This window comes from Gorilla gorilla, chromosome 1 (assembly GCF_029281585.2).
Source record: "Gorilla gorilla gorilla isolate KB3781 chromosome 1, NHGRI_mGorGor1-v2.1_pri, whole genome shotgun sequence".
In the NCBI taxonomy this organism is placed as follows: domain Eukaryota; kingdom Metazoa; phylum Chordata; class Mammalia; order Primates; family Hominidae; genus Gorilla; species Gorilla gorilla.
In genome coordinates this window covers 207,186,933-207,214,742 of record NC_073224.2, presented here as the reverse complement: position 1 = coordinate 207,214,742, position 27,810 = coordinate 207,186,933, and the positions used below count along the sequence as shown (strand labels likewise).

Sequence of the window (27,810 nt, the reverse complement as noted above, 5' to 3'; positions counted from 1 at the left end):
GGCCTCCCAAAGTGCTGGTATTATACAGGCTTGAGCCACTGCGCCCGACCTTTTTTTTTTTTTGAGAGGGAGTCTCGCTTTGTCACCCAGGGTGGAGTGCAGTGGCACCATCTCGGCTCACTATAACTTCTGCCTTCTGGGTTCAAGCGTTTCTCCTGCCTCAGCCTCCCGAGCAGCTGGGACCACAGACAAGCACCACCATGCCTCGCTAGTTTTTTTGTATTTTTATTTATTTTATTGAGACGGAGTTTCGCTCTTGTCGCCCAGGCTGGAGTGCAATGGCATGATCTCGGCTCACTGCAACCTCCGCCTCCCGGGTTCAAGTGATTCTCCTGCCGCAGCTTCCTGAGTAGCTGGGATTATAGGCGCCTGTCAGCAAGCCTGGCTAATTTTTTTTTTTTTTTTTTTTTTTTTGAGATGGAGTCTCACACTGTCACCGGGGCTGGAGTGCAATGGCGTGATCTCGGCTCACTGCAAACTCCACCTCCCGGGTTCAAGTGATTCTCCTGCCTCAGCCTCTCGAGTATCTGGGATTACAGGCTCTTGCCACCTCGCCTGGCTAATTTTTGTATTTTTAGTAGAGACGGGGTTTCACTATGTTGGCCAGGCTGGTCTCAAACTCCTGACCTTGTGATTCACCTGCCTCGGCTTCCCAAAGTGCCGGGACTACAGGCGTGAGTCACCTTGCCCAGCCTGCTATTGCCTCTTGAAATTCTTTTTTTAAAAGACAAGGTCAGGCCAGGCGCAGTGGCTCACGCCTGTAATCCCAGCACTTTGGGAGGCCGAGGCGCGTGGGTCACCTGAGGTCAGGAGCTCGAGACCAGCCTGACCAATATGGTGAAACCCCGTCTCTACTAAAAATACAAAAATTAGCCAGGCGTGGTGGCGGGCGCCTGTAGTCCCAGCTACCCAGGAGTCTGAGGCAGGAGAATCGCTTGAACCCGGGAGGTGGAGGTTACAGTGAACCGAGATCGTGCCACTGCACTCCAGCCTGGGCGACAAAGCAAGACTCCGTCTCAAAAACAAACAAACAAACAAACAAACAAACAACAACAACAACAAAAAGACAAGATTTCACTCTGTTTTGCAGGCTGCAGTGCAGTGGCACGAACATGGCTCACTATAGCCTTGACCTCCTGGGCTCAAGGGATCCTCCCACCTCAGCCTCCCGAGTGAGTAGCTAGGACCACAGGCACTTGTCACCACACCTGGCTAATGAAAAACAATTTTTTTTTTGGAGAGATGAGCTCTTACCATGTTGCCCAAGGCTGGTCTCGAACTCCTAGGCTCAAGCAATCCTCCCACCTCGGCCTTCCAAAGTGTTGGGATTACAGACATGAGCCACTGTGGCAGGCCTTGAAATTCTTAATAAGTTTTTTTTTTGAGACAGGGTCTCGCTCTGTCGCCCAGGCTGGAGTGCAATGGTGCAATTTTGGCTCACTGCAACCTCCGCCTACCGGGTTCAAGCGATTCGCCTGCCTTAGTCTCCCAAGTAGCTGGGACTACAGGCATGCACCACCACACCCAGCTAAGTTTTTGTATTTAGTAGAGACCGGGTTTCACCATGTTGGTCTGGCTGGTCTTAAACTCCTGACCTCAGGTGATCCATTTGCCTGGGCCTCCCAAAGTGCTGGGAATACAGGCCTGAGCCACCATGCCTGGCACCTGTAACACTTTTCCCTTGAAAACTGCATTCTCTACATTCCCTTTCCTCACCAACTAACAGGGGAAGAGACTGGGTTCTTAGGAGTGCTAGGCTGGGCCAAGAGCACCCAGAGTACAGGACTGGTTCCTGGTCCAGAATGGGTGCTCTGGGATTGTGGGCTGGATCTGAATGAATGGTGGTTAGACAAGAAACTGAGGCCCAGCATGGACACTGGGTGGTCTGCCCCAGGGCCCCCAGGTGGGAGAGTGTCAATGATGTCCCAGGTTCACCACAGCTGAGCCCCTGGGGACATGCAGGGGGCTAAGGCAGGTTAGGGAGATCCCACTGCACTCTAGTAATCCTGCAATGTTATGGTGAGTGCTATCTACAGTGCGCCGGGGCTGACTGGGCTGGGTGGCCCAGACAAATGGGCCCCTGCCCTCGTGGAGACCAGGACCAAGAGAAAGCCGTGTGACCAGAGTCAGATTGGGTGATTCTGGCCACCCCACTGGTATGGACATCACAAGGCCCTTCTGGGGACTGACGGAGGGGGTTCAAGGGTGCTGAACCCACAGCTGGTCCCCAGCGCAATTTCTAGTCCTTAGGGTTTGAAGCCTTGGACCAGCCTGAGACAAAACCCAGATGCCCATCTTGGCTCCTCTCCCGCTGACCACCTCTGTCCCCTTCTGGCCTCCATTTCCGTTGTCGTGGGATCAGATGATATAAAAGGGCTTGGTCAGCTGTAATAGACCCAGAGGCCTGTAGGCAATGAGTACAGCAATTTCAGGATTCTTAATGTTTCCTTTCCTACCAGCCTCCCAGTCACACCTCTCACCTGCCCAGAGTTCAACCCTAATTAGTGTTGAGCATCTCAGTGGGAACTCCTGGTCCAGGAAGGAGTGCCCTGGGGCCTCAAATCCTAGTCCAAGGGTAAAGGGAGGAAGGGCTATCCTCATCTTGCCACCAAAGGGTGAGGCAGGAACACAGTGGGCCTGGGCCCCCGCTGCACACCGAAGATGGTTGGAGCCTGGAAGGTGTGGTAAAGAGCGAGGAGGCGACCCCAGTCAGCAGATGGGAGGGAAATGCCCACTGCGGGTCACAGGTCTTGGACGTGTCTGAAGCCTCTATTCCTGGCGCAGGCGCCCCAACACTGTTGGGGCTTGGAAGGAATTCTCCAAATTCCCTTATTCCAGGAAAAAATATTCCAGAATCCCCTGTCTATTCCCAGCCCAAACTTGGGATACCAAGTCTCCTGGGGTCCAACCCCAGCCTCTCGCTCCCCCTTTCCTGCGCCCTTCCCCTTTCCGTCCCCACCCCATACCACCCTCTTCCGAACAGACCTCCCGCGGTGCCCCCTGCGGGACGGAACCTCAGTGCCGCCCCCTCCCGGGCGGCCCCACGACCCGCCCTCTCGGGCCCCAGCGGGCGGCACGACCCCGGGCTCCCGGGACCCCCTCCTCTCGGGACTGGACCTCGCCCTCCGCCGGGACCGGGGGAGGCGGGGAGGGGCTGCAGGCAGCGGCGCTCCCGCCCCGCGGCCGCTCCCGCCCCGCTCCTTCCCTCCCCGCCGGCCTGCGCCCCGCCCGCCGCTCGGCCGGCCCCTCCCGCGCCGCTCCCGCCGCCCGCTCTCCGCGCCCGCTCGGCCTCCGCCGCCCAAACTTTTCTCCGGGCGCGCGTCCCCGGCGGCCGCCCCCGGCATGGGCACCGCGCCGCAGGGGGCCTGACCCGCCGCCCGCTCCGCCCCCGCCTGCCATGGCGGCCCGCGCGCCCCCCGCCGCACCTGCGGCCGAGGAGCCGGGGAACCCGGGCGGCCCCCCGCGCAGGAAGAAGTCCCGCTCCGGCGCGTCCGGCCTCCGCCGCGCCTTCAGCTGGCTGCGGGGCAAGCGGCGCAAGAAGAAGGCGGCGGGGGCCGAGGGCGCCGAACCGGCCGCCCCCCGGGCCAAGAAGGCGGAGGACAAGGCCAAGAGGGCCAAGGGCAAAGGCCGAGGTAAGGCGGTCGGCACCTGGGCTGAGCGCGGGGGGGCGTCGAGGGTGCGGCCGAGGGGGCTCTGCCGGGGGTCCGCGCGCGGCGTGTTGGAGGGGGGTGACCCCCAGGAGCTGGTGCTGGAAAGCGAAGAGGCCAGGGCTGAGTCCGAACACTTCCACCCTGCGCTGCCTTCCGCACTTTCCAGACCCAGTCCTGCCCCGCTGTGAGGGGAGGGGACCCCCGGCTGGGGCAGGGATCCCCTGGCAGAGCAGGAAGTGCTGGTAGCCCGACTCCAGGGCGGTGAGGCGATTCCCCCTCCCCCAGGCTCACCCAGGTTCTGCCCTCTGCTGAGTCAGGGGGTCAGAGACTTAACGCTGGCCTGTGGCCAATGGGAGAGACAGGTGGCCTTGGGTCTCTGGTGGGGACCCTCTGGGTCTGGAAGGTCAACCGCACTCACAAAGAGTTTCAGCTCCAGCTGGATCTGGATTTCCAGCCCCACAAAGGACCTCGCATGGAGCACAGTGTGCCCTGCCTTAGCTTCTTAACAGTGCTGGCTTTTCCCACCTGGCCTCCCTCAACGCTCACCTGGGCCAGGCCACAAACATCATCTCCTGGGGTAGTGAGCTCACCAAGGTGAACCAACCCGCCCCTCCCTATCACTCCTTCTTCCAGCCCTGGAGAAACATGCCAGTGTCGGAAGTGTGCTTACAGATGGGGGAAACTGAGGCCCAAGCTCAGTGGAGAGGCTGTACCTGGGCTGGGGTGGGTACTTAAAATTCAACAGCTAATTCTCAGTCTTTCTGAATTTGAGCCCCTGGGCTCCTCCTCTGGCCTGGATGGGCAGCCTGAAAGGCGGGGAAGCCGACCTGGCCCATCCCTGCTGGGGTCATTTTCAGTTCCTTTCTTGGGCCTTCCCTCATTTTCCAGTTTCTGTCTTCCTTTTGGTGGGGAGGGCTTGAGTCTTTGCAAGAGGGTGGAGCTCCCTTGGGGCTTGCCGTCCTGGGAAGTCCACCTTTCCTAGACTGCTGCTGCAGTGCTGGAGGTGAGGAAATGGCTGGGTGTGCGGGCCCATCCCATTCTGCCTGTGTTTACCCTCCCAGTGTCCTTTAACCACCTCTTCTGGGAGAGTTAGAAGGAACACTTTAGGGGTCAGGAAGAGGGTGGAAAGCCTCATGTGTGATTGTATCCGGCTTGATCTTCCTTTTGGATAAGGGCCCTGCTTCCCTGCGGCACAGCCACAAATAGAAGTGAGGGTGCTGGGGCTGGGGTGACTGGGCCAAACCCTGAGGGAGGATTGGATTTGGGTGAGGGGTGTTTCCAAAGCCTCTGCAGTCCTAACAGGACATGGAGTCTGTCCCAGGGCTGCCCCACTGGGATTCAGTCTGAAGTCATCCCCATCTCATTCAAGAGGGCATTGCAGCAGGATGTATTGTGGTCAGACTGTCAGGATTGGCAGGCAGAAGGCTAGTGGACTAGCAGTGTATACTCCAGGGCAGTGGACCTTTTTCCTCTGGGAGACCAGCCTGGAAGGCAGCGGGCTGGAAAAGCTGAGCCTGTAGGTCACTGCTCCAACAGCCTGGGTTTGGGGTCATTGGGTCAGTGGCCAGGCCTCCCTCTTGCCTTGTGTTTGGTATCAGGTGGCTCTGGGCTTTCTGGGCAGCATGTCGGCCTGATTTGAGCCCACGTGCATGGGTAACACCTCCTTGCCCCTGGCTGTTGTTTCTCCAGGTCTGGAGGTGGCCCTGGGTATGACTGGAGGAAGTCCTGTTCCCTTTTACTCCAGCCTCCTATTATTGCAACTGTTTCCTTGTCACCTGCCTGGCCCAACTTCTTTTCTGTTTATTAAGAGAAATAAATCTGATCCCACTAATCTCCACTGGCAACGCTGGCCAGGAACGGGAAGCCTGCAGAAGGCTTAACTCTTTCAGGGAGAATGTTCAGAATGGAGATTGGGAGAGGTGGGGAGGAGGGATACACAGGAGATTCCTGGGAGGTCAGGGATCTTTGCTGGGGAAGTCATTATCTCCTCCATTCCAAGCTCTGACTCAAAGACCTACGAGAGGCAGGTCTTGATTCCTCTAATCTGACTCTCCTACTTTAAGATGGAAAAACTGAGCTTGTCATGGAGTTTTGAGCACCAGTCTTCCATGATTCCCTTGCTGACCTCACCACCCTGCACAAACTTAGAAGAAGAGAGGAAGTCTGACATTTATTGATTAGTCTGAATATGTCAAGATCTCACTTGCAGATGAAAAAATTGAGGCTCAGGGACAGTGAGTGACTGATTTGACCAAACTGGGATTTAAACTCAAATCACCTGCCTCAAAAATCGGGACTGTTTTCATGACTCTCCCAAGGACATAGAGCAGCAGGTAAGGCTTGAAGATCTTCTTGTTCAACTCACTTTACAGATGGGAAATGGCCCAGAGAGAGAAGTGAGGGAACTTGATAGAGTGGGGAGAGTATCAGAATCAGGCCAATGAGAGTTTAAATCCTGGCCCGGCTACTAGCAAGCCCCATGATGTAGGATGAGCAACTTCTCAGTGGGCTCCCTGATTCCACCACTGTCTTGTGGGGAAGAAAGGGGGAATCCTCTGGCTGGACATTGCCTTGATGGGCTGTGACCTTTCTGTCTCACCAAGATTCTCACAAGAAAGCATATGAAAATTATATTAAAGGCTGGGCGTGGTGGCTCATGCCTGTAATCCTAGTATTTTGGGAGGCCGAGGCGGGCAGATTGCCTGAGCTCAGGAGTTCGAGACCAGCCTGGGCAACACGGTGAAACCCCATCTCTACTAAAATATAAAAAATTTGCCGCCGGGCGCGGTGGCTTACGCCTGTAATCCCAGCACTTTGGGAGGCCGAGGTGGGCGGATCACCTGAGGTCAGGAGTTCGAGACCAGCCTCAACATGGAGAAACCCCATCTCTACTAAAAATACAAAATTAGCTGGTCGTGGTGGTGCATGCCTGTAATCCCAGCTACTTGGGAGGCTGAGATAGGAGAATTGCTTGAACCTGGGAGGTGGAGGTTGCGGTGAGCCGAGATCATGCCATTGCACTCCAGCCTGGGCAACAAGAGCGAAACTCCGTCTCCAAAAAAAAAAAAAAAAAAAAAAAAAAAAATTTGCCAGACAAGGTGGCGTGCACCTGTAGTCCCAGCTACCCGGAAGGCTGAGGCAGGAGAATTGCTTGAACTCGGGAGGCGGAGGTTGCAGTTAGCCAAGATTGCACCGCTGCACTCCAGCCTGGGCAACAGAGCGAGACTCAGAAAAAAAAAAAAAAAAGAAAAGAAAATTATATTAAAGAGAAGTAACCATAGAAATGCAAGGGGTTGCTATGACTGTGTTTATAAGTTTAGTCACCTGAGCTCTAACGACCCAGTCTGGAAGGAATGGGCTCTGGGCCTAAGAACAACTTTGCTTGACTGGGCGTGGTGGCTCACACCTGTAATCCCAGCACTTTGGGAGTTTGAGGTGGGTGGGTCACGAGGTCGAGAGTTTAAGACCAGCCTGACCAACATGGTGAAACCCTGTCTCTACTAAAAATACAAAAATTAGCTGGGCGTGGTGGCGCGTGCCTGTAATCCCAGCTACTCAGGAGGCTGAGGCAGGAGAATCGCTTGAACCCGGGAGGTGGAGGTTGCAGTGAGGCGAGATTGCACCACTGTACTCCAGCCTGGGTGACAGAGCGAGACTAGGTCTCAAAAAAAAAAAAAAATGGACAACTCTGCTTCCCTGGTCTGCCCCTCTCAAGCTACAAGATGCTGGCAGGTTATTCACCCCTCCAAGCCTCAGTATCCTTATCTGTAAAACAGGGATAATAAATCCTAGCTTTATAGGGGCCTTTCCAGGATCAAATGAGCTAACAGACATGCAAGTGCGTTGTGAACTGTGGAGCATGGTGCAGCTGGCAGCAGGTTTCTGCTGTTGTTATGCTGCTGAGGACTTGAGCATTAGTTAAGTTCACCCTGATCCATGTTTGGAAAACAGCCCGTGATGATGATGATTATTGAGGGGGATTCACAGAGGGTAGAGTCTCACCTTTGTCCCACAGGAGGACTCAGACATAAGAAAAAGTTAAAAAAACAGGCCAGGCACGATGGCTCACGCCTGTAATCCCAGCACTTTGGGAGGCTGAGGCGGGCGGATCACAAGGTCAGGAGATTGAGACCATCCTGGCTAACATGGTGAAACCCTGTCTCTACTAAAAAATACAAAAAATTAGCCAGGTGTGGTGTCGGGCGCCTGTAGTCCCAGCTACTTGGGAGGCTGAGGCAGGAGAAGGGAGTGAACCCGGGAGGCGGAGCTTGCAATGAGCTGAGATCGCGTCACCGCACTCTAGCCTGGGCGACAGAGCGAGACTCCAGCTCAAAAAAAAAAAAAAAAGAAACAAAAAAGAACAAGTTAAAAAAAACAAAAACAAACAGGAATCCATATCTTCCAGAAATATCACCTGGACTCTAGACAAGTGTGTGGGTAGGAAGTGTTTCTGGGACAGATGCCAGGATTGGAGCCCAGCAGATAATCAGGGGAGGCTTTCTGTAGGAGGCGAGCACCTATGGAAGGAGGGCAGGGTCCTGGCTAATCTGAATGGGAAGAGAAGTAACAGGAAGGCTGCTATGTGCTATATATACCCTGGCCAGGCATTTTCATCAAAGAAGTCTTCCTATGTCCTTACAGCAACCTGGGAGGTGGACAGTTATCACCATTTGTAGGTGAGAAAAAAGGGGTTAGAGTAAGTAGCCCAAGGTCACTCAGCTTCATTTATTTGAAGAGGACATATTCTTTACTCTGTAGTGTAAGGCACTGTTCAAGGTGATACGAATGCCAGAGGACCAGACAGGCAAAGTCCCCATCTATGTGGAAGTGAGGTTCACAGCATCACAATGACGGAGCCACTCAGTCTGCCTCCAGAGGCCACACTCTACAAAGAAAATTATATGATGATGGCTGTGTTTCTGACTCTGGAGGCGGGTAACCTCTCTAGAGTTTTAGACAAAACCAGTTTTGGGGAAAGGGGTATGTAGTCCTCCTGAGGGTTTCTCTTGTGCAGTGGGCAGCAGCTGAGGGGTGGGAGTAGGCATGGCTCTGATACTGAGAATTTGAGAGCCACCCTGCCAGGCCTAGCTGACTTAGCCCCATGTTAACTCCAGTCAGTTCACTGTGGCCTCTCCAAGTTCCCTCTGGCCACTCAGGGAGGACTGTCCTTTCATGGTGTGGAGTTGTGGAGAGAACCCTGAGTTTGAGTTCTGCTCTGTTGTATGACCTTGGGTAAGTCCTGCCCCTCTTTGGACCAGACATGCCCTGTCTTGACAAAGATGGTTTTTTTTTTCTTTTTTTTTTGAGACAGAGTCTCACTCTGTCGCCCAGGCTGGCGTGCAGTGGCGAGATCTCAGGTCACTGCAACCTCTGCCTCCCAGGTTCAAGCGATTCTTCTGCTTCAGCCTGGGACTACAGGTGAGTGCCACCATGCCTGGCTAATTTTTGTATTTTTAGTAGAGATGGGGTTTCACCATATTGGCCAGGCTGGTCTTGAACTCCTGACCTCATGATCCGCCCACCTTGGCCTCCCAAAGTGCTGGGATTACAGGCGTGAGCTACTGCGACTGGCCGACAAAGATGGGGTTTAATGGCCTCTGAGACTCTTGCTAGTTCTAGGATTCTGTGAGTTTGAGAATGGGCTGAGGGAGCAAGCCTGTAGGGGCTGGGGGCTAGGCATGGGGATGGGAGCTGTGTCCAGGAAAGGAGAGCTGACCTCCAGCCAGCCACATAAGACACTGAGACCCAGTGGCCTGGATGTCATAGGAATGTGAGTAAGGTGGCTGGGCATGGTGGCTCACACCTGTAATCCCAGCAGTTTGGGAGGCTGAGACGGGTGGATCACTTGAGGTCAGGAGTTCAAAACCAGCCTGGCCAACATGGTGAAACCCCGTCTCTACTAAAAATACAAAAATTATGGCCGGGCACAGTGGCTCACGCCTGTAATCCCAGTGCTTTCGGGGGCCAAGGCGGGAGGGGATCACCTGAGGTCAGGAGTTTGAGACTAGCCTGGCCAACATGGCGAAACCCCATCTCTACTAAAAATGCAAAAATTAGCTGGGCATGGTGGCATGCATCTGTAATCCCAGGCTACTCGGGAGGCTGAGGCAGGAAAATAGCTTGAACCCAGGAGGCAGAAGTTGCAGTGAGCTGTGATCGCGCCATTGCACTTCAGCCTGGGCAACAAGAACAAAAAGCTCCGTCTCAAAACAAAAAACAAAAAACAAAAATTAGCCAGGCGTAGTGGCAGGCGCCTGTAGTCCCAGGTACTTGGGAGGCTGAGGCAGGAGAATCACTTGAACCCAGGAGGCGGAGGCTGCAGTGAACTGAGACCACGCCACTGTACTCCAGCCTGGGCGACGGGAGTTCAACTGGGCAACGGTTTCATTCAAAACTCAAAAAAAAAGGAAGGTGGGTAAGGAGAGTCCATTATGAACAATGTCATTTCTCTCTGCTGAGGAAGGGGCCTAGATAGTTCCAAAGCAAAGTGAGAGTCAAGTCTCTGGGGTCGTGGGCACCTTGCCCTTCTGAGGTCAGGATGGTGTCTGTTTGCCCGTCAGTCAACACTCCCATGTGTTTTCCCCTTCTGTGTCAGTTCCTGTGCTGCTTCTCCTGCCTGGAATGTGCTCCCCTTCACTTTGCTATCCAGTGAACTCCTATTCAGCCCTCAGGGCCTGGTGTCAGTGTCATCTCTGTGATACTCCCAGGGGAAATTATTGTCCCCAGACCCTAGAGCAAGGTGCTTAAGAGAGTTGGGGTTGGGCAGTATATGCTTTTCCAGCCACTTTCTTCTTGGGTAAAGGGCACCTCAGTGTCCTTACTTGGGGCCTGGACCAATGTAATAGGGGCTGAGTTCCCTCTGCTATGGGATACCTCCAATGGGGGAGTGGTTTCCCCAGAGGAGTTTGGGGTTTCTCAATAAGAATGTGACATTTTGGCTTCCCAGAAATGTAAAAAATAAAGAGTGTGACAGGGTGGCTGCTCTGTCTTCCCCAGACCCCTGTGAGAGGATAGACATTGTTTTCCTAGGGTCCAGACGGGAGAGGGAGCCTCACTCACTTATTTCACAGATATTTCCTAAGTGTTATATACCAGGCACTATCCTAGGGATGAATAAGAGAGACAAAGTCCTGGGCCTCATGAACCTCACGATGAGTGTGTGTATAGGGGGGAAAATACGCTGAACAAGTAATTAAGGGTTAAAAAGTGTGACAAGGGGAAGCACAGCAATCTCTGAGGGAGGTCAGGGACGGCTTCCCCAGGGAGGTGGCGCTTGAGCTGAAATGGAAGGATGAAAGGAAGCTGGGATTGAAGGGTTTATGGCACTGGCGTCAGGCAAAGCACGTGCTAGGGACTTGGGACCAGCTGGCTATCTGGGGTTCCGTGGGATCCAGGGATTGCTGTACCTCAGTATTTTGAATACCCGAAGGGCAGAGACTGGGTTGACAGACTCTTCCCTCTGCCCTGGCCAGCACAAGGCCTGGCTAAGTGGCCTTGGATGATAGGTAATGCTCCAGTATGGGCCCCCAGAGATGGGCATCTCTGGATCCTAGACTCTCAGAGCTCATGGCCCGAGATGTCATAGGGTGCCCTCATGGTACATACAGATGGGGCAGCTGAGGCCCGGAGGAGGAAGTGACTTGCTCAAGTTCACATGGCCATCTAGTGTCAGAGGCAGAAGAAAAGCCCACAACTGCCAGGCCTTCAGCTTCTTCACTCCTTTCTTCAGACTTCAAATGGAAAATCGCATCCCAGAGAGGTGCCTCTGCTAGGGGTGTGAAGAGCTGAGAAGGAAGCAAGGCCAAGGGAGTCTTCCCTGCCCTCCCCTCAACACCTTCAGGGGCTCCTTCCAGCTCTCTCTCCCTCACCCTTCTCTTGGAAATTCCCCTTGGGCCTGAAAGGGGCTCTCAATCAGTGTGCTCTCCCCACACTATACCCTCCCCGCAGTCCCTGAAGCAGGGCTCCTAGCAAGGGTTGAATTGTGGTGGCCAAGCCCTGTGACCCCAAAAATCTGCATTCTCTTGTCAGCAGAGGGCAGAGTGAGAGCCTCCCCTCAGCACCTGCTCCTTGGAAATCCCTCTCTCTCTCCAGACCCTCAAAGCTGTCTCAGCTGCTCATGGCCTGTCACATGCTAAAGAAAACGAATAAGAGGAAGCATTGTATGTTATTTGGGCCACAGTGAACATGGTGGGGTTGGAGGAGCAGGGACACACACCTTCCTTGTGCGGACCCAAAGGCCACCTCTAGCCCGTTGGCAGACTTGGGGAAGTCAGCCAAGTTCCTGCAGCTTCCTTGGTTAGGAGGAGTGAAATCTCTATCCGCCTCCCCCATCGTTAGTTATACCCCACTGTCCTCTATGCCCTTGTACTCCACTGTCCTGAGGGGCTGATTCATTAAAAGACTGTCAGCCCACTCACAGGGTGCCCATCTCTGTGCTTGGCATGGAAGGGGCGATAGAGACAGCTCAGCTCACAGAGGATTTAAACCCTGAATCTTGTAACAAAGTGCGTGATTCCCAGGAGGCTCCTGGTAGGGAGATTACTAAGTGAGGCCTCCTGTCTGCTTAGGACACCCCCTCCTCCAAGTCTAGCCAAGTGAGGTCTTCCCCACCATTTTCATTTTTATATTTTGAGACAGAGTTTCGCTCTTGTTTCCCAGGCTGGAGTGCAGTGGTGCGATCTCTGCTCACCGCAACCTCCACCTCCTGGGTTCAAGTGATTCTCCTGCCTCAGCCTCCCGAGTAGCTGGGATTATAGGCGCCTGCCACCATGCCCAGCAAATTTTTGTATTTTTAGTAGAGACGGGGTTTCACCATGTTGGCCAGGCTGGTCTTAAACTGCTGACCTTGTGATCTGCCCGCCTCAGCCTTCCAAAGTGCTGGGATTACAGGCATGAGTCACAGCGCCCGGCCCCTTTTATTTATTTATTTATTTTTTTGAGACAGTCTCGCTGTGTCGCCCAGGCTGGAGTGCAGTGGTGCGATCTCAGCTCACTGCAACCTCTGACTCCCAGGTTCAAGCGATTCTCCTGCCTCAGCCTCCCAAGTAGCCGGGACTACAGGTGCCCGCCACCATGCCTGGCTAATTTTGTATTTTTAGTAGACACGGGGTTTCACCATGTTGGTCAGGCTGGTCTTGAACTCCCGACCTCAGGTGATCTGCCCGCCTCTACCTCCCAAAGTGCTGGGATTACAGGCATGAGCCACCGTGCCCGGCCTTCCCCACCATTTTCTAAGAGGGTCACGAGGCATTCCAGCTCATTCTTGTGGTTCCTGGAGTTCTGGTCCATATGCCTTCCATACCACCTACTTCTTCCCACCAGTCCTAGCCTAGCCTGTCCTGTGTTCTTGGCAGTGGGCAGTACTCCTCCCACAGGATCCTGGAGCAAGCACTGCCTTTGCAGTGAAAGTATTTATGTGCTATCATCACTACCTCCGTCAGTATGCAAGCGTCACCGTTGCTACTACAGCTAATCTACAAGCCCCACCATCTCCACCTCCACCAGTTTCTATTAAACACATAGGTACACCTACTATGTGCTGAGCCTGGGGTTACTAAAAGGAGTCAGACAATCACTGCTCTTCAGGAAACTGTTCTGGTTGGAAAGGCAGACACTAAAACTATTGTCTGAAGGCAAGTTCTGGGATGGTGAACACGGGGTACAGGGGAGCCCTGGGGTGTGATCAGTACTATATCAGAAGGCAGCACTAATGTCTGTGGGGCTTTCACTAAGGAAGCACTGAGCTGGGGGAAGAGGGGGTGCAAGGAAGACTTCATGGAGGAGCAGCATGTAGAGCAGGGCATTGAGAATGAAAAGGCACCTTTCAGGCCAAGGTGGAAGAGGGGATGGCAGGTGTGAACGCCTGGAGTTGTGTGCTGGAGGGTGGCAAGCAGTTTTGTGTGGTTGTAGCTCTGAGAAGAAGATTCTCATCTCAGAGATGAGGTCGGAGATGAGGCTGAACTGATGGGCAGGGGCAGCTCCTCCAACGCTTCTTGTGAAGGCCAAGGAACCTGCCACACTTGAGACATCCTTTGAGCCTCTTCACATACCTGTCCTCACTTAATTCATGCCAAGAAATTTAGACTTTATCCTTGGGTATTCCCTCTACTCTCCCATACTAACTGTTCTTTTTATGGGCCCCAGTTTCCCTATCTATATAAATTCAGGGAATTGGCTAGCTGATCTCCGAGTTCTTTTTCAGCTTTGACACTAGGACCATTTTCTCTGTGCAAAGTGTACACGCAGCTTGGTACACATTGTATGCTCAATGAATATTTTCTATGGGTGAATAACTTGCCAGCCTTTCAAGGACTGCACTGTTGTCAACCTGAGACTCTAGCAAGAGAAGGGCCTCAGAGAGAGTTGGGTTTAGCTTTGACTCTCACATTTTGCAGGGAGGGAAGAGGGTTTGCTGGAGCCATCGGGCATAAGAGGTAGCACGGTATAGTGGAGGGGCTTGTTCTGGTGGCAGGAAGGATAAGCCATGTGGGGTCTAGAACTGAGGGCTCTAGACTTCCAGCCCAGTGCTCTCTCTGCTCTACCATGTTGCCTCTAGTTGGAGAGACAGGGCAGAAGTGATGGTAAAGAAGAGTCATTGCCCAGGCAATGGGGCCCTGGGCAGGTCCCTCAGCACAAGGACACCTGTGATGAGGAGATAGAGGTGGGAGCCCCAGGCAGCCTAGAAGGCTTTTCTTCTCTCTGTTTTTAATTTTTCACTCCGTCACCCAGGCTGGAGTGCAGTAGCGTGATCTTGGCTCACTGCAACCTCTGCCTCCCAGGTTCAAGCGATCCTCCCACCTCAGGCTCCCAAGTAGCTGGGATTACAAGCATGAGCCACCACGCCTGGCTAATGTTTTGTGTTTTTAGCAGAGATGAGGTTTTACCATGTTGGCCAGGCTAGTCTCGAACTCCTGACCTGAAGTGATCTGCCCGCCTTGGCCTCCCAAAGTGCTGGGATTACAGGTGTGAGCCACAATGCCTGGCGTTTTTAAAGAAACACACACACACACACACACACACACACATATATTTTTTTTGAGACGGAGTCTTGCTCTGTCGCCCAGGCTGGAGTGCAGTGGTGTGATCTTGGCTCACTACAACCTCCACCTCCTGGGTTCAAGCGATTCTCCTGCCTCAGCCTTCTGAGTAGGTGGGATTACAGGCATGTGCCACCAAGCCTGGCTAATTTTTGTATTTTTAGTAGAGACAGGGTTTCACCATGTTGGCCAGGCTGGTTAAAAAAATATTTAACAGGCCGGGTGGTGTGGCTCACGCCTGTAATCCCAGCACTTTAGGAGGCCGAAGCAGGCATATCACCTGAGGTCAGGAGTTTGAGACCAGCCTGAACAACATGGTGAAACCCCGTCTGTACTAAAATTACAAAAATTAGCCGGGCATGGTGGTGCGCACCTGTAGTCCCAGCTACTCAGGAGGCTGAGGCAGGATAATCGTTTGAAACCGGCAGGCGGAGGTTGCAGTGAGCCGAGAGAGTGCCCCTGCCCTCCAGCCTGGGTGACAGCGAGACTTGGTCTCAAAAAAATAAAAAAAATAATAAAAAAAGGACCTACCTTCCACAACTGTGGATAAAATGAAGTAATGCATGAAAGCGGTTAGCACAGAGCCTGGCACATAGTAAACACTAAGTAAAAGGGTGCTACTATTTTGAACACTATAACTACAGAAATACAGTCAGTTCGATACATTTGTACACACAGGCACGTGACACTCACGGGGAGGTGGCTGGTGGGCTCTAGCGGCAGCAGGGCTCCGGATCCGCGTTCTCCCAGCTCCATTGCACTCCTCAGAGCGGTAGCCTCCGGGCTGAGAGAGTGGGCAACCCGCCTGCCCCACCTGGACTGGCCAGGCCTTCCCCTGTGCGCCCTAGGCTGGGCGGCTCAGCCGGTCTCCCAGGTCCCGGGAGGGGCGGAGCCGACGGGATGCGCGCCAGGCCCCGCCCCTCCTCCGGGCCCGCCCCCGGCCTGGCCATTGGCCGCAGAGCTCGGGGGCGTGGTCGAGCTGGGGCTGGGGGCGCCCGCGGTGCCCGCCCGCGAGTCTCGCTGCCTCCCTCCCGGGGCTGCGGGCCCGGCGGCCGGGCTGGCTGGGCCGCGCTTGGGTTCCCGTGCCGGCTCCCGCACCCGCAATGGGGAACTCACACCACAAGAGGAAGGCCCCCAGCGGTCCCCGGGTCCGCAGCTTCTGGCGGTTCGGGCGGTCGGCGAAGCGGCCGGCAGGTAGGGGCCGGGGTGGGGGCGGGGCAGGCAGGGAGGAGGGTCCCTACTGCGGCCGTCGCCACCGCTGCTGCCCCCTCCCGGGGCTTGGAGGGTGTGAGTGTGGGGGGGTCGGGAATCCTCGCGCAGACCCCACCCCTCACAGGCACACGGAGACACACGTACACGGTAATACCTACGGGCGGGCACACGTACATGTTCGCAGTTTACACAGTCACACGCACAACACCCACTCAGATGTACGGACACGCAGACACAGGATCACATACACCATCACACCCACACTCTCGTATCATCGCAGTAGGACGCACAGAGCCTGAGACATAGGTACATGTATACCTATGCATGCGGTTTACACAGCCACACGAACTACACCCACGCGCAGATCCAGACACACAGGCACACAGTCGTTCACACACATCTGTCATGTGGGTACAGTTGCCCAGCGTCTTAGGCACACAGATGCACACACAGGTTCATAACTGCACAACCAACCGGACTCGCATTCAGGCTCACAGCAGACCCTAAGGCACTCGGACACACACGCTTATGCCCCAGATCTTAGCCCCCAACAGGCTGAAGGCTGGAAGTTTGTAGGAGGGAGGGGAGACAAAGGTGGAAGGGAGAAGCTGGAAACCCGGGGCTGGAGTCTGGGGACCGCCTCCATCTGGCGCGATCGGGAGTCGGACTGGTTTTCTTGGCTCCCTCCCTACCCCCACCCGCGCCACCGCGACTTCTCCCCGCCTCCCCCCCTCCCCCGTCCCCGCGGTCCCCGAGGTCGCCGCCGCATCTCCCCCTTTCAATGCAGCCACCGAGCTGGAACGCAGCCCTTGCCGGCTGCTGCGGGATCCCTCCGCGGGTCACATTCCAGGCTCCAATGGGGAGGGGAGGGAAAGGGGAAGGCCTCCAATCCCAAGAGATGGGATTCCTGTTTCCCCCAACAAGTGCGGCAGTTCAGGGTATCCCCGAGGGGCGCTGAAGGAGGGGCTATCGAGAGTGCCTAGTTACTGGTGAATCCAGAGATGGGGGAAGGGCAGGGTGATGGTTCCATTCCCTCCTCCCCAAGATAGAGGGTCTTCAACATAGGCAGGCACCTTAGCGATACCTGTTGGTCTGGGGGAGTGAGGAAATCCCAGAGGAGGTGGAGTGAAGGGGGCCCTGCTGTGGTGGGAGAATCTACGGGTGTATTCCCAGGATGGCCCACATTCCTAGAGATTCCGAACCGGAGCTTGATGATCTCATCGCTCCATGGAGGGGGTGGTGGAAAGAGCCTGGGCTGGGAAGTGGGGGACCTCTCCTCTCAATGAGGCTGTGGAATAGGCCCTGGTGACCTTGAGCAGATTCCTTTCACTTGTCTGGACCACTGTGGCTCCTACAGGGGTTCTGTCTGTGAAATCAGGGGCCCTAGGTGACTTCTTGGGACACTTACCGTTCTGGCTAGCCATTTCATGGATGAAGAGACTGAGGTCCAGGAAAGAGGGACTTGTCCAAGGTCATTTGCCTATGGTGGTTTGAGGTAGTAATATAATCAAAATGACAATAAGAAAAGGGTTAACTAAGTTCAGTTAGGCTCTTTGAGGATTTCTCAGAAGGTAGGTGTTGATGAGAATCTCCAGGACCTTCCAGCACTCTCCCTGCCCCAGCAGTCCTGAAAGCCCTGTCTGTGCCTACCTGTCTCTCCTAGAATCTGCACTAAGGGGGCAGGGCTGGGGCTCTTCATCTGTCCTCTGATGGTCGCTCGGATCTGATGGTTTCCTAGGAACTAACTGTGGGCCCAGACTTGTGACCATTTGTGATGGAGGAGAGAGAAGATAAGAAGGCTGTGTTTATAGTCTCTTGCCTACTGGCCCTTGAGGAAGTGGCCTGGGGCTTCCAGCAACACTTGTGAGCTTCCAGTTCCTGCTGCAACTCATGGGTCAACTCAGGCTTTAAGGCGTTCTGAAAAAATTAGAAAGCAATGTCAAGACAACACAGAAATTAAGTGAGAGGGGCTAGGAAATATTCTAGGCAATATATCAAAAGCCTTCTGGGTTGGGGTCAGCTTTAGAAAACTGAGGAGATGGTCCTAATTTGTCTTTGAAGTAATCACAGGATTGAAATTAGTCCTAAATTGTTGGTTAAATGAGAGAACCAGGGATTTGTTTCAGCTGTGGGGTATGGCCGTGAGTAGAGGCATGGAGTTGAGGTCAAGCGAGGTGGTTTATGCCTGTAATCCCAGCATTTTGGGAGGCCGAGATGGGAGGATAACTTGAGCCCAGGAGTTCGAGAGTAGCTTGGGGCAACATGACGAGGACCCCCCCCCCACCCCATTTCTACAAGAAATAAAACAGTATCTGGGCGTGGTGGCACATGTGCCTTTGGTCCCAGTAGCTTGAGAGGCTGAGGTGAGGGGATTATGTGAGCCTGGGAGGTCATGGCTGCAGTGAGCCGATCGTGCCAATGCACTCCAGTCTGGGTGACAGAGTGAGACCCTGTCTCAAAAAAAAAAAAAAAAAAGAATGGGCTGGATGCAGTAGCTCACACCTGTAATCCCAGCACTTTAGGAGGTTGAGGTGGGTGGATCACCTGAGGTCAGGAGTTTGAGACCAGCCCAGGCAACATGGTGAAACCCCGTCTCTACTAAAAATACAAAAACTAGCCAGGCATGGTGGCGGGCAACTGTAATCCCAGCTACTTGGGAGGCTGAGGCAGGAGAATCGCTTGAACCCAGGAGGTGGAGGTTGCAGTGAGCCGAGATTGCGCCACTGCACTCCAGCCTGGGTGACAAGAACTCGACTCCATTTCAAAAACAAAAAACAAATGGAGTTGGGACTGAGCATGGAGGTGGGAGGGAAAAGTAGCTGAGGGTCCTCTTGAGGTTCCATTGTGAATGTAAACCTCGGTACCTTTGGTTTTATTTGTGCTGAGGATCCTAAGTTATCCTTGGCCTCAGCCTCTGCTGTGACAGGCCCAGATGGGGACTGGAGCTTGAGTATAAGTACTCAAGCGCCAGTATAAGTACTCATTTCGTTAGTCTGTGAGAGGAGGAGGGAGAGAGTACAAGGCAGGGAGAGAGGTCTGGAGTCTGCAGGCCACAGGGAGCCAGTGAAGGTGTTTGAGCAAGGGAGGAGTCTACAAAAGTGGGGTGTTAGGAAGATGGCTCTAGGGTGGGGGCAGGTGCAGGCAGGACAGGTTGAGGGGTGGGGTGGTGAGAGTGGAGGTTCAGAGACTGTTGCAGTAGTCCAGGGGAGAGGTGATGAGGTGAGGGCTGGGGACAGGGTGGGGGTTGTGGGAGTGGAGAGGAGTGGCAGCTGCAGAGACACTTCGGAGGAAGTGGCTGAATTGATAAGACCTGGGATTAACCAGATGTTGAGAGTAAGGGCCAGAGGGAGCTGTGTGGGCTTCTGTGCTTGAGGCTGCTTGGCTGGGAGATGGTAGCAGAGATAAAAATAAGTCCCTATGCTGTCCCTTTACATCAGTTAATTCATTTGTCTTTTGTCCTCCAACAGTCCCACAAGCCACAGGCTATTCTCCCATTTTAGAGATGAGGAAGCTGGAGTTCGGAGAAGTGAAGTCACTTTCTCAAGGCCACACAGCAAGGAGATGGCTGAATCTGGATTAAAACTCAAGCCTGTCACATTACAAAGCCTGTGCCCTTAATCAGTTTAGGAATAGAAGGGTGTCATCTTATGATGGAGGCGCCTGCATGTCCTCTGGGCAGAGAAAGCCTGCGGCCCCGGCCCCGGGGGATTTGGACTATGTAAAGAGGACTAGTGGAGGAAGCACTGTGGGGAGGGTTAGGGGTTGAGGACTAAGCATTAAAGCCTCCAAGCGCTTAGAGAGGGAGCAAGTGGGAAGGGGAAATCAAGACTCAAGGAAGGGTTGATCCCGCGGATCAAATGCCCTTGTAAGGTAGAGAAGGGTGAAGGTGTATGAGGTGAGGCCTCCTGACTGCTGGAAAGATACTGTAACCTGCCGGGATTGTTTGGTCTTGGCACTCAGGGATCCACCCAACTCTCCCCTTCCCAGGCTAGCTGAGCACTCGGTCCTGGGCAGGTTGGGGAATGGTGGTGGATGTGAATTGGTAGCCCAGGAAGACCCGCCCTCTTCCTTTTCCCTTGCATTGCACTGTCAAGCTCACACACATGGCCCTCCTTCTGGTTGGATTTATTGTTCCCATTGTGCACATGGGGAGACTGAGGGAAGGGACTGCTGGAGTCAGACCATCTGGAATTCTTTTCATCCTTCCCCCTGCCTGTAGACCTGGAGGTTTAACTTCTTGGAGTCTGGGGTCTTTGGTAGGTTCCACAGCTGGACAAGGCTCCCTCCTCCATTCCCCCCATGTCTCGTCCCCTTTCTTGTGGGGAGACTTGTGACCAACTGCTTGGGTGACTTGCTTGTGGGAGCCCCGGGCTTCCAGATAAGAGGCTGGTCCAGCTCTCTCTGATCCCAGGGATCTGAGATAAGCGGAATCTCCTTGCTGCCCCAGGCCCTGACTCAAGGAAGGGAACCACTGACCCCCCTTCCTTCTAGGGGCAAAGTCATCCATGGTGAGGGCTCTTTGGAGATCATCTCTCCAACCCCCCCCCCCCCACATCTCAGATGAAGAAACTGAGGCCCAGAAAAGCACAGTACCTGGCTCAGGATCATGTTGCAATTAAGGGGAAATGAAAGCTCCAACCTAGGAATCCTCACTCCAGGGCAGTGAGATCTGGTCTGGGCCTGGAATTCCCTTCCTTCCCAAACTGAGGGGTTAGGGCTGCCACATGGAGGGGTGTCACTAAGGAGAGATAGGGAGCTGATGTCAAGTGTTCCTTATCAGACCTTATCTTAATGGTCCTTAACCTTACTTGAGATTTGAAGAGAGCTGGAGTGGTGGGGAGAGGAGGCTGCTGGTGGCGTGGGAAGAACATGATTTTGCAGCCAGTCAGAGTTGGGCTCACATCCTGCCTCTGCCATTTCTAGCAGTGTGACCTTGGGCAAGTCTCTGACCCTTGGGGTCAGGGTTTACACTAGATTGTGTGGCTTTCTTTAAGGTTCCCAGGCACTCTGTGATGTGGGTGTTAGTCCCACCTTACAGATGAGGGGACTGAGGCCCAGAGAGGCCAATTCCTTCATCCAAGGCCTGGAATCCAGACCTCCTGATTCCCAGCTCTTTCTTCTCCCTACTCTGTGGTGTCTGCCTCTGGCATCCATAAGATGGGGATAATCATGCCTTGAAGGAACTAAGGAAAGGGCTGTGGAAAGTTAGAATTGCGCCTTGGCTGAAGGGGATTATTATGTCATTGCTGGGAGCAAATACTGGCGCAGAAACTCATTAGGACATTTATTAATATTATCGTAGCTAATTCCTCCATGCACTACTGCCTGTTCCCCCAGGGCACCCCGTGGGATGGGCTCCTCCCCTCCCTGCTGTGGGCACTCCCTGCCCCCCATTATTTACCTTAGAACCGGCCTGTCAGCTCTGTCCCTGCTGGGGTGGGGCTGGACACCAAGGGAAGTAAGGAGAGGGATTCCGGCACAGGTGGGGTGCAGAGCCCCTACTTTCTTTGGGCAGAGATTGAGGTCGTGCCCCTCCCCCAACTGCCCTTACCCATTAACTTTCTCAGACTTAAGATCACTAAGGTTGTTGGAGTGAGACCCAGGTTCAACCACTCCCTGGTTGGGTGACCTTGAGCAAGTTAGTCACTTTCCCTTGAGCCTCCTGGTGCTCATTTGTAAAAAGGAAACCACTCATGCCTTTTAACTTTCTTGTTAGGTGTTCTGCGAGACAGTAGAAGAGAAAGTGTTTTGAGAATCGTAAAGCGCCTCCACCTGAAAGTTTGTTATGCTCATTTTCCTTTGTCTTGCCTCTTTGGGAATAAAATCTACATTCTGGTTTCTGCTTCTGCTTCTAGAATGTGTAATGGTCGGGGGGCGGGGGCCTTCGTTTGTCCACCTGTACAGTGAGGGGTTGAGGCTAAGGGCCTCTGAACACCCAGGATTCTGGCTCATGGGCTGGCCAGGGACAGTTCAGACAGGAGTAGGGAGTTGGGGGCTGGGTTGGCTTCAGAGGGTTCGGCCTCCTGAGCAAGGCCACCTGGACAGCTGTGCCCTCCCCCCTCATTCCTCTCCCCTGAGTCAGGCCTGCCTGGCTGTGGGCGCGCCACCACCCCCGCCCCTTGCTCTGGAATGGGGCAGGTTGAGGCCTCACCCCATGGAGGATGTTGCCAAGACAGTGCGTGCGCATGCGCGTGGCCTTGGGAGGCAGGGGCTCCCTCCCCGCTTCTTCCCTTTCCCCAGGCTTAGGAAAGCCCCTGAGTAGGGGCTATACACACCTGTTTTTCTGTACACACAGCCCCTTGGCAGGCCCTGTGTGGGTCTGTGCGGTTGCTCATGGGTGAGGAAGGCAGGGACTAGGGTGGCTTAGGTGTGCTTTATGGGTGTGTGTGTGTGTTTTTTTTTTGTTTGAGACCGAGTGTCACTCTGTCACCCAGGCTGGAGTGCAATGGCGTGGTCTCGGCTCACTGCAACCTTCGCCTCCTGGGTTCAAGCGATTCTCCTGCCTCAGCCTCCTGAGTAGCCAGGATTACAGGAGCTCGACACCATGCCCAGCTAAGTTTTGTATTTTTAGTAGAGACGGGGTTTCACGGCGTTGGCCAGGCTGGTCTTGAACTCCTGACCTCGCGATCCACCCGCCTTGGCCTCCCAAAGTGCTGGGATTACAGGCGTGAGCCACCGCACCCGGCCATGTGGGTGTGGTTTTGAGAGTGCCCACCTGCGGAGGTGGCCCCAGTGGGACGCTGCCTGCTGCCTGAGTCTCTGCCCTGGTAAACTGTCTCTGAGTTGAGGAGCCCACAGGTGTGCTTCCTGGTGTGCCCTGGGTGCTGGGGGCGTGGCCACCAGGAGCAAGGTGTCTTCTCAGATCCAGGAAGCCCCCTCCCCCAGGCATGTTGGGGATGGGGGTGTGGTATGGGATGCTTCCCTCATGGCCTCAGCCCTAGGCTGCACCTCTGGACTGCCAGGGGCAGAAATCCCTGGAACAAGGACTCTAAGCATGGCTGTGGGCAAGGTCTTTCCACTCTCTGGACCTCAGTTTCTTTGTGAAGTACCCCTCCCAGTCACCTGAGACTCAGGTTGCTGAGCCCCTCCCCAAGCGAGCCACAGGTGTATAGATCTGGGGTGACTCAGAGAGGCTGCGGGCTCTGACTTGGGTGGGGAGGGGGAGGGGTGTTGCTGGGGCAACCAGATGTTATCAAGTGTAAGCCCTTGGATCTCTGGGAATTTGCAGCTGTGGCCCTGACTGCCAGCTGTGGGCCTGGGACCTTGATGAGCTGATGTTCCTCCACCCCCATCTTGGCAGGAGCTCAGCCCTTAGTTTCCCTGGTTAGAGGGTAGCTGAAGATGACTGTCCTGTGTGGTGAAAGGCTCCAGTTTTAGAGCCAGCCAGAGTTCGGGAAGTCACTTAGCTCTCTGAGCCTCACAGGCCCATGATCAATTACTAGGAAAGTACCTTCCAGTACCTGCCTGGAAGAACTTTTGTAAGATCCATGAGGACAGAGACTACGTTTTGCCTTTCACCACGACCTGGCATGGTGCCTGGCATGAATTAATCACCCTGCAAATGTCGGTCTACTGGTCTTTTCTGTTTGTGTGAGACTGATAAGAAGGGTGGGTGGGTGGATCTGGCCTAAGAGGGGAAGAGTGGGGACAGTAGGTGGTCGAGAAACCTCCAATTTGTAGGGATGATGGGGTCCCATGACCCTTTTTCAGTGGGGAGATCAGGTTTGTAGCTGGCACAGTGCACAGAACGTGGCTTTTGGATTCAAGTTGTTCTGAGTGAGAATACTGCTTTGCCATTTACACCATGGAGGCCAGAGAGGGCAGCTTTATAATGCTTGCTCCCTCTGGTTTCCATTTCCTCATCTATAAAATGGGAATAAAAGTGCCTACTTCTTAGGATTATTGTTTAGATCTCATTGATTTGTTGATGTGACTATTCAGCTCTACAAATGTTTGTTCTCTGGAGAGCAAGATCTCAGTTTGTACTTGAGTAGTCTCCAAGAGGCCAGTGTTAGGGTGGCGGCAACTGGGGAAGGAACTGCAGGGGGGTCGTGTTGCTTGGGAGCCTCTGTGAATTTTTAGTTCCCTAGGGACTCAGAGAGAAAGATGCTATGACAGAGAGGTGTCCTTAGGCACGGCTGGTGGGATACTGCACAGATACATATATATAGTTCACAGACTCTCTTTCACAGTCTCTGCTATGTTTTTTAGAGTTATCAGGGGAATCTTTTTTTTTTTTAAGCTTTATTTTTATATATTTACTTTTTTTTTTTTAGAGACAGGGACTTACTGTGTTGCCCAGGCTGTAGTGCAGTGGTACAATTATAGCTCACTGTAACCTCGAACTCCTGGGCTCAAGCCCAGCCTCCCAGGAAATCTTTTATTTATTTATTTTTTGAGACGGAATTTTTTTGCTCTCTTGCCCAGGCTGGAATGCAATGGCTGCGATCTCGGCTCACTGCAATCTCTGCCTCCCGGATTCAAGCGATTTTCCTGCCTCAGCCTCCCGAGTAGCTGGGATTACAGGCGCCTGCCACCGCGCCTTACTAATTTTTGTATTTTTAGTAGAGATGGGCTTTCACCATATTGACCAGGCTGGTCTCAAACTCCTGACCTCGTGATCCACCCACCTTGGTCTCCCAAAGTGCTGGGATTACAGGCATGGGCCACAACGCCCGGCCCGGTCTTGAACTCTTGACCTCAGGTGATCTGCCCACCTCAGCCTCCCAAAGTGCTAGGATTACAGGTGTGAGCCACAGTGCTAGCCTGGGATTTTTTTTTTTTTTTTTTGAGACGGAGTCTCTCTCTGTCACCCAGGCTGGAGTACAATGGTGCAATCTCAGCTCACTGCAACTTCTGCCTCCTGGGTTTGAGCAATTCTCTCACCTCTGCCTCCTGAGTAGCTGGGACTACAGGTACACACCACCACCATGCCCGGCTCATTTTTGTGTTTTTAGTAGAGACAAGGTTTCACCATGTTGGTCAGGCTGGTCTTGAACTCCTGACCTCAAGTGATCCACCTGCCTCAGCCTCCCAAAGTGCTGGGATTACAGGCGTGAGCCACCGTGCACGGCCGGAATATTTTTTAACAGTGTCACTACCCAGCTGAAACCCTCAAGGCCTATGGGGCCCAACCTGACCTGTCGCCTGCTCTCCTCTGATTCCGTCTCCTACCATTCTTTCCATTGCTCAATCCTCCAGCCATACTGGCCTCCTCTCTCTTCCTTGAAATCTACCACTCCTGCCTCAAGGCCTTTCCACTTGCTGTAGCCTGTCTAGAAGACTTTTCCCCAGGTACCTACCCTGACTGGCTCCTCAGTATTCAAGTGTCAGTTCCAATGTCCTTTTCTGTTTATTTTATTGTATTGTATTTTATTTATTTATTTTTGAGACAGAGTCTCACTCTTGCCCAGACTGGAGTGCAGTGGCGGGATCTCAGCTTACTGCAACCTCTGCCTCCCGGGTTCAGGCGATTCTCCTGCCTCAGCCTCCCGAGTAGCTGGAATTACAGGTGTGTACCACCACGCCCGGCTAATTTTTTTGTACTTTTAGTAGAGACAGGGTTTCACCATGTTGGCCAGGCTGGTCTCAAACTCCTGACCTCAGGTGATCTGCCTGCCTTGGCCTCCCAAAGTGCTGGGATTACAGGCGTGAGCCACCACGCCTGGCTGATTTTATTTTTTAAAGATGCCTGTCACTCAGGCAGGAGTGCAGTGACTCAAACATGGCTCACTGCAGCCCCAACCTCCCAGGCTCAAGCAATCCTCCTGTCTTAGCCTCCCAATATCTGGGACCCCAGCTGTGAGTCACCACGCCTGGGTAATTTTCAAAGTTTTTTGTAGAGAGAGGATCTTGCCTTGTTGCCCAGGCTGATCTTGAATTCCTGACCACAAGCCATCTTCCTGCCTCGGCCTCCCATAGTGCTGGGATTACAGGTGTGAGCCACCATGCCCAGCCTATTCTTTTCTTAGAGGGGCTTTTCTTGACAACCTAACTAAACCACTCTCCCCGCCCCCCGGCCCCACCAAAGCTTCCTGTCACAGCTCTGGAGTCTTCACTACCCAAAATTATATTGTTAGTTTACCTCATCCATGTATTCATCAAATATTGTTTGAACTCAACTCATAACATGTTCCAGGCACTGATTTAGCCTCTGGGGATAAACTGGTGAACAAGATAAAGTTCTTCTCCATTAACTATAGTCCCTAGTACTAGGTTAACACATGTTTGCTGATCAAATGAATGGATACAACCATCTTGTTTTTTTCTTTTTTTTTTTTTTGAAATGGAGTCTTGCTCTGTCATCCAGGCTGGAGTGCAGTGGTGGGATCTTGGCTCACTGCAGTCTTCGGCTCCCAGGTTCAAGAGATTCTCCTGCCTCGGCCTCCTGAGTAGCTGAGATTACAGGCATGCACCACCACACCAAGCTAATTTTTAATTTTAATTTTAGTAGAGACAGGGTTTCACCATGTTGGGCCAGGCTGATCTCGAACTCCTGACCTCAAGTGATCTGCCCACCTTGGCCCCCCAAAATGCTGGGATTACAGGCGTGAGCCACAGCAATCTTAAAAAGAGGAGTTATTGGCCTTATTTTCGTATGAGATCGTGACTTGTGTGATGGAGCTGGATTTGAACCTCGACCTGACTTCCTTTCCAGTACTTCTCCACCTCACCTCCTTTTTTACTGCCTTCACCCATGGACTGTTTCTTGGCTAATTGTGTTCTCCCTGCCTGGTGATCCAGGACAGAATCACTGACAGCGTGGGGCCAATGTGAAGAATTCCAGGCTAGGGGAGAAGGAGGTCTGCTTTGAAGTCTAGCCTCTGCAAGGTTAAGTGTGATCTTGGAGAGTTCACTGTGTTTCTCTGGGCTTCTGATGTCACATTGCCAAAGTAGGAAGAAAGTCCTTTGGAAAGTGTGGGGCTGAACCTGTGTATGAGGGGCTGTACTGCCAGCCACTGTGGTTCTGCTCTGGGCATCTCCCTGGCTTCCCAGGACTGTGTCCTGGGACTGGCCCCTGCCCCTCTAGGGGCCTCTGCCCACAGCCTTGCCATCCCACTAGCAGCTCTGGGCTCCTGCCTGGCTGCTGCAGGCTCTGAGCTCTTTCCCCAGGGCATTACGCTAGGCAGCCAGGAGGCTTGCAGGTGGGCACCCTGCCAAGTCTAGTCTGGTGGCCCCTCCACCTACCATCTGGCAGCTGGGACCCCTGCCTTAACTCTGGACTTGGGGGCAGGGTGAGTGATCTGCTACTGGATTGAGTATCTTCGGTCCTCCTAATCATACTCTACTGGAGCAGAGCACCCACGGACTCCTGGCCTCAGTTTCCTTTCTGTGCCCCTGCACCCCATTTAAGGGGCGGGGTCGGCAGATGGGCGGTATAAGTGGCGAAGGTGGGAGGAGGACATCGAGAGCAGCCCCTCCCCCTCCTCTGTCTGGAGCCGGTGCTCTGCGGCGGGGCGGGAGGGCTCGCATCCCCATAGTGCTGGGTTACAGTGAAGGTACGCCCCGCGCTCTGCTCTGGAGAGGCAGGGTGGGGTAGGGAACGTCTCGAGTGGCGCCCGCAGTCATGGTGGTGTTCGTTGGCCGCCGCCTCCCGGCGCTCCTAGGGCTGTTTAAGAAGAAGGGTGAGTGGGTGTGGCTTGGGGGGAGGGGAGGGATGCTCGATGCCTCCCTTTGCCAGACCCTTATGTAGAATGAGGAATCAAGGCTGGGCAAAAGTAATGGGATGGGGGCTGGGGGCTGATAATGAGGCCAGAATCTCCCATCCGGCTGTGCTTTTGTCCAGCCGCTTTGTTGCTGCCTTTGTCTGGGCCCTGCTTGTGGCTTGGGAGGATGGATCCAGGTGTCTCTGACCTTGAAGCCTGCAGCCCTCCCGTGAGACTTGCCTCCCTGCCGGGGTACCCACACTTTAC

The 27,810-nt window shown here is 53.9% G+C and overlaps 1 protein-coding gene across 6 annotated transcripts in view; it reads left to right on the top strand.

The window, feature by feature from the left end:
* The first annotated feature begins 3,041 nt into the window (after positions 1-3,041).
* NHSL3 (NHS like 3) overlaps positions 3,042-27,810 on the top strand; it is a 33,623-nt gene continuing 8,854 nt past the window's right edge. Inside the window, exon 1 of one of the 6 annotated variants that reach the window (XM_019014746.4) lies at positions 3,042-3,632. In XM_019014746.4, the coding sequence (XP_018870291.2) occupies positions 3,398-3,632 (235 nt within the window). In that variant the 5' untranslated portion in view covers positions 3,042-3,397. Of the gene's footprint in view, positions 3,633-15,640; positions 15,881-26,108; positions 27,523-27,810 lie in introns of those variants that run through there. The other 5 variants (XM_063700627.1, XM_055390579.2, XM_031001483.3 and 2 more) reach the window with 5 other exon arrangements.